Raw genomic sequence first — 10800 nt, 5'->3', positions numbered from 1 at the left:
GCCAAAAACAAACTGTTAGCCACTTGGCTACGTTAGCCGCCGTGGCCGTCAGCGTCTAAAACTCATCATACTCCAGTCAAGTGTTGTTCTTTAAATGCCGTATTATTTTTAACGTTCTACCGCCGCCGGGTACTTTTCCTTGCATCTGTTAGCAGTTAGGTTCCACGCGGCAGACATTTTTGTTTTGAAGGAAGTGGGGAGGACTGCCAAAGACGATAGCTAGGTCAAGACAATACGCCGCACCAGAAGATGGCGGGCTGGGATAGTGATGGCGATTTCTTACGAAAAAAAAAGGTGGGGTGCGGGTCTATTCATTGTGTATGTAATAAGTGTGATAACATGACGATACACACATATTAAAAAAAACAAAGTACAAACTTTATTAGTCTTGTCTTTACAAAGGCACAAGCCTCTTTTTCCCCCCAAACATTTCTTATACAAAAAAATAGCTTTTGATGACAAAAGATAGAGGGTAGGCGAGAGGGGGTGCAGTACAATGAAAATGGGGGTGTCAAAGATGAGAAAGAATTGTATATGGAGAAGTTATGACATAACCTCAATAGTGGTGCCTGTTCTTGAAGAAGGTGTCAGGCTCCAGTAAAAATAAGTGCTTGGAAATTAATAAAAAGATGATTTTTTTCCCTCATATATCTTTCCAAACGAGGCCCCCCATTCAGTGTACGTGAGGCCAGTGATTGGTTGTTGGCTTGGAAGGAAAAAAAAAGTGCACTTTGTTTGGAATTGTGCCCGTCATCCACAATACGCCATTAAAGTAGTTCTCCGATGTCAGCTCATACAGTAACAATGTGACTGTAATTTAGCTAATTGGCTAATATGGCACACAGTTGCCGTTTTTGGAGCGTATTTATTTGTCCTAATTGTTAGCTAGCCTCACGCTAGCTGTTTTTCCTGTCTTTAAAAGGCACAGAAAGACAAAGACGTGTGTAGACGACGAGCAAAATTCCCCCAAAAAGTACACTTTTCCTTGATTATTTGTTTTAAAGGGCTTTCATGTAAATAAAGGAAATGCTGCATTTCTCTAAAGCGCCATCTAGGGAAGAGTTTGTGCTATTACAGCAAATATTACAGCGGGGGAATGATACAAGTGTTTGTGATTGAGGTGGAATGTTTGTGCACGAGCTTGGTGGTGACGCAACACCAGGAAGCAGGATTTTGGGAATAATTAAATGTACGTTTTAATGATTGAGCGAACGCGATAGTGTGTGTCGGCTGTGGCGTTGTTGTTGGGAGGCCTTGTGATGCCGCTGCAGACTTCCAGAGTCTCAGCTGCACCACTAAGCTAAATGCTAAAAGGGGCGGGGAGTAGGGGGGGGGGTACTGATTAGCTTAATTAACAAGCCTTTGTGTCCAGATGTGTGTGTGTGTGTGCTGGGAACCCAGCCCAGCAATAACGACAACACAAGCACGAGACCGACGGTTTTAAGAGCGTTCTCTCCGCTACGAGAGAAAGAAGCGTGAAAACAGCGGCAATGATGGCTCACAGTGTGGAAGTAAAAGGGGCGTGGCCACGCTCATTTTGCTTGAGCACCCCCCCCTGTGGGGAAAAAGATGTATAGCTTGACGAGTAACATCCAGTATGGGAGTATTTCTAGGATGAGTCAGTGGTGTAGCTGCTCTAGTCGGCTTTCTACAAGACCAACGAGTGTGTAGATAAGCTGCATGGATACGAGTATCATGGTACTATACTTGGATGTAGTTGCTTTAAAAAAAAAAAACAACAACAAAAAAAAAAAACGGAGTGCTTCACTGTGTCTACCAGCCCTATTAAAAAGTCTTTTGTGTTGCGGGTGTAGGCGAACGTGTGGACTCATGGCAGCGAGCGGTCGCCGGGCTCGTCGCTGTCGGCGAGGACGCGTCCCGAGGAGACGATGACCGCCCGGCGCTGCTCCTCCTCGCAGCCTTTCCCTTGGGTGCCCTCGATGTGCTGGATCGCCTGGAAGATACCAACACAGAAAGAGGAGGGAGGAAGTGAGGGGTGTTCTGGCGCCCTCTGGTGTTCAGGTTTGTCATTGATGAATACACAAATGCATTGCTCATATTCCTGTTCCTCTATGGTTATAATCACATTTTCCCTCTTTGTCAATGCGTTGCCGTCTTACTTGAACGATGGTGTCCAGGTTCTGTCGGGACGTGGAAACGGTGTTGATGACAGACGCCGGGCCCATGGTGACCACCGTGACGTGATGGGGCTGCGGGGGTTGGGCGGGCGCGGGGACGATGACGGTGGTGTGGTGCGTGGGGGCGGGAGGGGTCCCCGGGGGGAAGACCTGGAAGGGACAGTCAAAAATGACTTTCAAATATGCAAAATACGACCAATGTTGGAGATGTCTGACTTGGTTTTCATTTTTATTTGAAACCTAATAGCAATATTTTAGTCATATTCATTGCACTTATTGGTCATATTTCATTTAAATGTATGGATTATTTGTATGCATGCAGTTACAGTAGTCTCATTTTCTTGCCTTAATATATTCCTCTAAAATGTACTTTGGATATGTAATTATTATGTGTATTAATGTTTCATTGACAAATGAAAATTGATTTAAAAAATTTAATTTGTTTGTTTTGACTGAAATAAAAGCATAAATAAATGTAATCAAAATATGTATTCTGTAGAAAGTAATAGTCTGTGTTCAGTACAGTCCAATTAAATATGGTTGAGGGAAACACATGAAGGGGCGGCACGGCGGTGGAGTGGTTAGCGCTCACAGCTAGGAGACCAGGGTTCAATTCCACCCTCGGCCATCTCTGTGTGGAGTTTGCATGTTCTCCCCGTGCATGTGTGGGTTTTCTCCGGGTACTCCGGTTTCCAATTCCTCGCACATTCCAAAAACATGCTAGGTTAATTGGCGACTCCAAATTGTCCATAGGTATGAATGTGAGTGTGAATGGTTGTTTGTCTATATGTGCCCTGGGATAGGCTTTTCCTCGTGAGGAAAAGCGGTAGAAAATGAATGAATGTGCACTTGTGGGGGGGGGTGTACAACAATGAATCGTACAACAATGAATCACAATCACACAATAAAACTAAAATAAAGTAAAATTATTCCAACAACATGCATGCTAGGTTAAATTGGCGACTCCAAATTGTCCATAGGTATGAAGGTGAGTGTGAATGGTTGTTTGTCTATATGTGCCCTGTGATTGGCTGGCCACCAGTCCAGGGTGTACCCCGCCTCTCGCCCGAAGACAGCTGGGATAGGCTCCAGCACTCCCCGCGACCCTCGTGAGGAAAAAGCGGTAGAAATGAATGAAACACATGAAAAATGTATAAAAAAGGTGGCCTTCCTAATACGTACTATATCAGTGACCCCATTTCAGGTCACACCATTTAGGTCTGGGTTCTTGCTGAGTCATTTTCCCTAAGTGAAGTCTTTATTTTCTTATGTTTGATGCATGGCAGCAGAATTTTGGATCTAGCTATTGGCTTTCACTTGATAGCGTGCGCTTGCCACAGCTGAGCGTGTGTGTGTGTGTGTGTGTGTGTGTGTACCTGTGGGCTATGAGCAGGTGTGCGGTCCCTTTCCAGCTGCTTATGTTGCTGCGTTTGGGTCTGCTGCTCCTGGACCTGCTGGGCCAGAGCCTTCAGTTTCTCGGGGTAAAACTGAGCGTCCATGGAGCGCATCTGGCGAGCACGTCAACAATTAGCACTGCGGTTTATGTTGATAGATACATACAGCACAACTATTGTAGCATTCATTTTATAGATATGAAATAACACCCCTACAGTGTCCTTTACACTCTTATTACCCAATATGGTAGACATAATAAGTACAGTAATGTATACATCATGTCAATACGTCACCTGCTCTTCCAGCATCATCCTAATGGAGCGCTCTTTCTCCAGCTGCTGCCTCAACTCAATCATCTCCCTCCTCAGGTCGTCCGTTTTCTCCTCCTCCAGGATGTCAGGCGAGCCGATGCCTTCGTCCTTCTCCTCCACGCGCCGCCGCTTCGGGGAGGAGCCGCTCAACTCCTGTGAGAAGCACACGTCATCAGCTTCGAGGAAATACTTAGCAGTGGGCTTTTCTTCCGCCGTTTACTTGTATGATCCGCTTGAGTTGATTGTTTTGCTGCAGCAGCCGCGTCTTCTCCTGCTCCAAAGCAAAAATGTACTCTGCCGTTTGTTGCAAGATGGCCGCCTGAGAAGAAAACAACAATGAGTATGGACGCCATGGCAGCAGACGCTGAAAACGACTCCTGTCAAGTTGGGAGTGGAGTTGGCCCCACCTTGCTGAGCTTCTCCCCATCGCTGTGCGGGATGAGCGTTTTCAGCGACTGGAAGCCGGCATTGATGCTCTGCATGCGCCGCCGCTCGTTGCTGTTGGCGATCTCCCGGCGAATCCGCCGCTCTTGGTCGCGGGCGGTCTCTGGGGTGAGCGGAATGTTGGCCAGGCTGATGGAGAAAGGGACACATCAGTCAAAAGGTCAAAGGTGCTGGCGTTGGAACCTACTGTCATGTATTCTGGATTAGACATGTGGAAGCTAAATCCGATTTTATAAACATTTATTTAAATAGGTATAGAAACGCGTAAAGATGAAGATTCACAAAATCAGCAGTCTGATACGGGCAACAGACGTGGCGTGTATGTTCAATTTTATATTTCTTTTTATATATATATTTTTAATCTTTTTTTATATTTTATATTTCATTTTATACATAATATGATTGTATGACGTCAGAAAAAACACAACTCTCTGCGGTTACTGCCACACAGGCTCACAAGGAATGTTCCAGATCCGGCATCTTGGCACTCCGGCAGTCCTTTGGAGAACACCCCTATAAAAAGCTGGGAGCTTCCGGGAAGACATGAGAAGAGACATTTAGCCCGGAATTCTGAAAATTGTGATTCTATTCTTTCATTCATTCATTTTCTACCGCTTATCCTCACGAGGGTCGCGGGGGGGTGCTTCAGGCAAGAGGCGGGGTACACCCTGGACTGGTGGCCAGCCAATCACAGGGCACATATAGACAAACAACCATTCACACTCCCATTCATACCTATGGACAATTTGGAGTCGCTAATTAACCTAGCATGTTTTTGGAATGTGGGAGGAAAGCGGAGTACGCATAGAAAACACGGGCACAACATGCAAACTCCACACAGAGATGACTGAGGGTGGGATTGAACTCAGGTCTTCTCGCTGTGAGGTCTGCGCGCTAACCACTGACATCTTTCCAATTCATCTTTGTTAACCTTCTACTGGTGTATAGATCCTATTCCACTTCATAATTTGGGATTAACCAACACGTAAAGGGAGGTGAAATTTATTCAACAGGTCCTTCAGACCTCTGAGGTCGGAAGTGGAACTTTTGTTCATAGTTTTCATAGTTTTTTCATAGTATGTGCTACGTTTAGAAGTCAGCTGTGTCCAAAAAGACACTGAAAATGTCACTTTGATATTTTGTTTAGATATGCTAAGAAGCTAAAAATGGGCTTTGTGTAATAAGTGTCCAATTATTGTCCAATTATTTCAAATTTCCTCAAAAACAATCTTGACAAATTTTCTTTTTATAAAATGATAATTTAATTCCCAAAATATTTGGACTTCCAGGATTAGAACTTTTTGCGTAATTTTCCAAAAAAAATCACAACTTTATTTTGTTTGCCTTATTCATTCATTCATTCATTTTCTACCGCTTTTCCTCACGAGGGTCGCGGGGGTGCTGGAACTATCCCAGCTGTTTTTGGGCATGAGGCAGGGTACACCCTGGACTGGTGGCCAGCCAATCACAGGGCACATATAGACAAACAACCATTCACACTCACATTCATACCTATGGACAATTTGGAGTCACCAATTAACCTAGCATGTTTTTGGAATGTGGGAGGAAACCGGAGTACCCGGAGAAAACCCACGCATGCACGGAGAAAACATGCAAACTCCACACAGAGATAGCCGAGGGTGGAATTGAACCCTGGTCTGCTAGCTGTGAGGTCTGCACGCTAACCACTAGACCGGCGTGCCGCCTTGTTTACCTTATTTGTTATATTACAACTTTTTTAAATGTATTTTTTCTTTTTCCTCATATTCTTGGAAAATTATGACTTTTTCCTTGTGATATTACATCTTTGCAACATGGGCTACACTTGGGACACCCCAAGTTTGGCAACAGTTGCGCAATAATTCATTGATTTGAGCTTGTGATGCAGTTTGGCACCCAAACTGAATGACACAGAGCATAGCGGAGTGTCATCCGTTGCTGTGTCATCCATGTGCTGCACATGCAGCATGTGTCGTCTGTATCTGGCTGGGTATTCCAGCGGTGAGCCTCTTATCTGCAGCGTCTCAGCCACCTCAGTGCAAACACTGGCAACATTTGTGTACAGACGTTAGCATCGCGCCATGCACGTCCAACAAAAGCATGCAAATGTTCAAATTAGATGAGAAAGTACATGTGTTTTTTTTCCAATGGGGGTATTTTAATAAATGTGAAATATATTGATTGATGAAAAATTATTAAACACTATTAAATGATACTCTGGCGTGTTACACAACCCAGAATACCACATGGAGCAATTTGCCACCTAATAAAGTGGTTTAAGTACAGAGCATGTTGAACAAACAAACAATAACATAAAAATGTCATGAGTAGTCAATTATTTGGGTTAAATTTGATTATAAATTACATTAATTGAAATTAATTTATTATTTTTAACGTTGTAGCTAAGAAGAAAGTGTCGTTTCCATATTACAATAGACAGTAGAAACCGTAGGACTCGATTTCCCATGCTGCCTCGCGCGAGGACTGAGTAACACCAGATCCCTCCGCCTCCCTCTCCAAGCAAGGCAGCGGACGTATACACACCCCCTCGCTTATAACGCCAACATTTCTGCCCCTTGTTGAGCCAAAAATGTTTGAATTCGCAGCCAAACTTGTTCAAGAGCTCTCCCGGGGGAGAAAAATCGAAACATCTTCACTGCCAATGTCGTCTTTCCACGCCCCCCCACCCCCTTTCCCAGCGCCGTCACCGTGCTCCGGGCACACTTTTTGGCGTCCCCCCGCCATTACAACAATGCGGCAGGCAGCATGGCAGCGCTGAAAAGACGCAGTGGAGGCGTTTCGATTTGACGGCAGAAGTCAACGCCGAAAACACCGCCACAACTCCCACCGCGTATGTCGGCGCTTCGCTTGGCAGACAAACCAGTCATTTTTTTTCAACGTCGCAAAGACGGCGTCATAAACAGGAAAAGAGACGCCAAACCCCCCTCGTTGGTTCATGCGAGAGGAGCCACAAGCATGGCCGCACTTCCCGACTACAACTTAGTACCATTCGCTGCTAAACACCCCCCAATAAAAGTCAAACCCCCTCCGGTGGGCGATACGTGGACAAAATGCAGCACATTTGGGGTGATTTGAGGATAAGTAGTGCTACTGAGCGCTCCACGGCGGAGGAGCAGCAGCAGCATGCCGTGTGTGTGTGTGTGTGTGCGCAGGGAACCACGTGGTTTGTGTTTGTTAGCCACAAAATTCAAACATTTCACAGCCAAACGTCACAAATATCAACCTTAAACGTTTCTTAGTTCGCATACGGCAACCGACATGCTGTTTTGAAGCCCCGCAGATGGGTCGTGCTCACAATAACAGACCGCCTCAAGCAATACGCGTTACCTCACATGTGTGACTTACGGTAATAAGATGATGATAATAATAATTAAAAATAACAGGCAAACACAATACACACCTACAAAGCCCGCCGATGACTTCTTTCTCCGTCTTCCTGAAGTGTTGCAAAGAGGGCACCTTCTGAGCTGGTACCATGAAATACTCCATGCTCACGGCTGACTCTCCAGTTTTGGTACCCCCCTCCTCCTCCCGGTCCTCCCCTTTCTTCAGAAATAGTTGATGGCTTATAATAGAATAAGCACAGATAAGGTGCGTTCAAATGCCAACCAAAGGTGACGGAAAGAGAAGAATCCCTGTTTTTTAGGAGGAATGTAGTTCGAGTTGTAATGTTACTCCACTTCCAGCTGATGGGGTTCCCTCGTTGTGTGTGGCGCTCTACCTCGCTCCTTCTCAGCCCCTCCCCTTCTTGCTTTCTCCCTCTGCATGGCCCTCTGTGTGTGTGTGTGTGTGTGTGTGTGTGTGTGTGTGTGCGCAGCTGATCGGGTGGCTTTCAAGGCGGGAAACAGCTGGTCGGAGTCACACTGCACTACCAAAAGCCTCCAGCCTCCTTCCGCAGAGACCAGGCACTGCATGTAAACAAAGGACTATATGCCGCACGAGCTCGACGCTCCTCACGAGGCTTTTCACGCTATTTCCACGACCACTATTAGAAATAAAATCATATATAATGACAGAATACATTTATATTTTTTCAGGAATAAATAATTTTTGGCAGAAAGGGAGGGAAAAGTTGATTTGATAAATGAATGTTGATAGAAATGTCTATTTTTTTAGGTACATGTATTTATACTTATTTTGAACTTTTCAACTGCCACTGTTATATTTATGTTGTTATTCCTTGTTTTATTTTTTTTATCCTTTTCCTTATTCTTATTTTTACTTTCTACAAAATGCACCGTGGAGTTGCACTCAAATTTCGTTGTATGCAATACAATGACAATAAAGGCGATTCTGATTCTGATGTATTTTTAATAACGGTATATTCCTAAAAATAAATGAATAATATTAAATTTTTTTTAGACATTATGAACTTAAATATATTTTTCTTTAATATTTCAACTGTACACACACAGTTGCCACACAGTCAGGAGATCAGGTCCAAATTGTCCATAGGTATGAATGTGAGTGTGAATGGTTGTTTGTCTATATGTGCCCTGTGATTGGCTGGCCACCAGTCCAGGGTGTACCCCGCCTCTCGCCCAAAGACGGCTGGGATATGCTCCAGCAGCCCGCTACCCTTGTGAGGATAAGCGGTAAAAATTAATTAATGAATAATTAATAATATTACAATTTTTAGACATTATTGACTTAAATATGTTTTTCTTTAATATTTCAACTGTATGATATTGTTCTCAGCTGTACGGTGATTGAGTGGTTAGCATGTTGGCCACACAGTCAGGAGATCAGTTCCAAATTGTCCATAGGTATGAATGTGAGTGTGAATGGTTGTTTGTCTATATGTTCCCTGTGATTGGCTGGCCACCAGTCCAGGGTGTACCCCGCCTCTTGCCCGAAGACAGCTGGGATAGGCTCCAGCATTACCCGCATAGAAAAGGCATGGATAGATATTGTTATCCTCATAATATTACTATTACTAATATTACTATACTATTACTATTACTAGTCATTAAAGTGATTTTTTTTCTCTTAATATTTTTATTTTACTCTGTTAAAGAAGCAGCTATTTTTTAAAATTTCCATCTATTTAGACTTGCTTCTTGTACCATAATTATCACTATAGTCCCATAATACTTTTGTTTCTCTTAACATAACTTTTTCCACAATCGATATTGTCTAATCATAACACAATTGTATTGTTTGTTTCTTATCCATATATGATTGTTAAAAGTTTGTTGTAGAACTGAGATTTTTTCTTCTGTGAATTTGTTTGTTGTTCTCTTAAATTGCATGCAATTTTTTCTTTAATTCAATGTAATTTTCTGTAACTTATTTATTAATTCATATATTAACTATATAGATATTATTCAAGCAATTATAATTAATAATTCTAAAAATAAATGATCAATTAAAATCAATATTCTACCAAAATGTTGTAATTTTAGAGAATTAAATAATAGTTAAATATTTTAATAGAAGGTAAATATTTGTAAAATATTAAAAAAGCCTTTTAACAGCACCACACTTGTGTACAATTTTCCAGTAGAATATCTTGGTATACACTAATAGTGCAATTTGCCAGTGATGGTAAAGAGTAGCGCCCTCTAGTGGTGGATGCTGGAAAGGCTTAAATATTGTAAGAATTACATAAATGCTGCATTTAAGTAGAATAATGCTTCATGTTAGATATTGATTTGACAATCTATTGAATGTATTGCAAGTATACATCAAAAATCGTGTTTATTTGGATGATATACAAGAGGCATAAAATGAGGAGTTAGTTACCAGAGAGGAGTCGCTGAAGGAGGAGCGGATGAGAGGAGGTGGGGGGCGTCCATGGGCGGAGCTTGTAAGCATGCGCTGAGCTGGCAGACACCGCTGGGCTGCTCCTCCTGACGGGCTGCCTGGGCTGGCTGGCTGGCTGGCTGGGGCTGCTGGCTTGCAGGGCGGCACACGGGCAAAGACGGCAGCGAGGAGGGGGGGGGGCACGACGGCCATCCGAACAAAGCTCTTCCTTCCTTAAGACAAGACTTAAGACACCATCTTCCACCGACTACGACGACGACGAAACAGAAGACGAAGAAGAAGTACCCGCCCTGCCACCATTTTCGTGCCATCCTAACTTCCCTTGAATCCCCTCGGAGGAGAACCACGACCAGCAGCGGCAGAGGCAGCAGCGGCGTCGGCGGGCAGGAAGCACTTGACCAGCGTTGCCATGAAGCACCGCGCGCCTTTACGCGCCTCACTTTTTCCCCTTTAAGGTGTTGGGGACTTTGGTGTGCATGACTAACAAGGACTGTCAAGTTGTCACTGCTTGGGAGAAACACGCAAAATGGTGTGGGAAGGGACCGCCTCTCCTGACACCTAGGAAGACTTGTCAGCTGGATTTCCTGCCCGAAATTGAGGGGGTAAAGTAGGGGAACTGGGGGTACACGTTTAACGAGGAGTCGGCTCGGCTCTGACCTCGCTTGTAGGACTTTAGTTTTTTTTTGTCGTCAAGTTTGGATCCACCTTGCCTCCTCCTCATCATC

The 10800-nt window shown here is 44.0% G+C and overlaps 1 protein-coding gene across 2 annotated transcripts; it reads right to left on the bottom strand.

Annotated features, from left to right (window-relative positions):
- Positions 1-356: 356 nt before the first annotated feature.
- On the bottom strand, positions 357-10800 carry tfap4 (transcription factor AP-4 (activating enhancer binding protein 4)). 2 transcript variants are annotated; one of them, XM_058048791.2, is made up of 7 exons: positions 10055-10800; positions 4252-4417; positions 4065-4163; positions 3827-3997; positions 3515-3646; positions 2121-2288; positions 357-1954 (listed from the first exon to the last, which is right to left on the bottom strand). In XM_058048791.2, the coding sequence occupies exons 1-7, from the start codon at positions 10384-10386 to the stop codon at positions 1829-1831; spliced, it is 1194 nt and encodes a 397-aa protein (XP_057904774.2). In that variant the 5' UTR covers positions 10387-10800; the 3' UTR covers positions 357-1828. The 2 variants fall into 2 exon arrangements, with proteins under 2 accessions (XP_057904774.2, XP_057904776.2); XM_058048793.2 differs by lacking the exon at positions 10055-10800 and adding an exon at positions 7710-8184.

Source organism: Doryrhamphus excisus, linkage group LG16 (assembly GCF_037039965.1).
Source record: "Doryrhamphus excisus strain RoL-2023G ecotype Guam linkage group LG16, RoL_Dexc_Guam_v1.1, whole genome shotgun sequence".
Classification (NCBI taxonomy): Eukaryota; Metazoa; Chordata; class Actinopteri; order Syngnathiformes; family Syngnathidae; genus Doryrhamphus; species Doryrhamphus excisus.
Note: the sequence above shows the minus strand (reverse complement) of the source record. Positions and strands in the feature narration are given on the sequence as shown.

Coding starts and splice junctions, on each gene's coding strand:
- tfap4 (XM_058048791.2), bottom strand. CDS start 10,386: ATGGCACGAAAATGGTGGCAGGGCGGGTACTTCTTCTTCGTCTTCTGT. Junction 4,164..4,251: donor ATGGGGAGAAGCTCAGCAAG/GTGGGGCCAACT, acceptor TTTTCTTCTCAG/GCGGCCATCTTGCAACAAAC. Junction 3,998..4,064: donor AACTCAAGCGGATCATACAA/GTAAACGGCGGA, acceptor TGCTTCTCACAG/GAGTTGAGCGGCTCCTCCCC.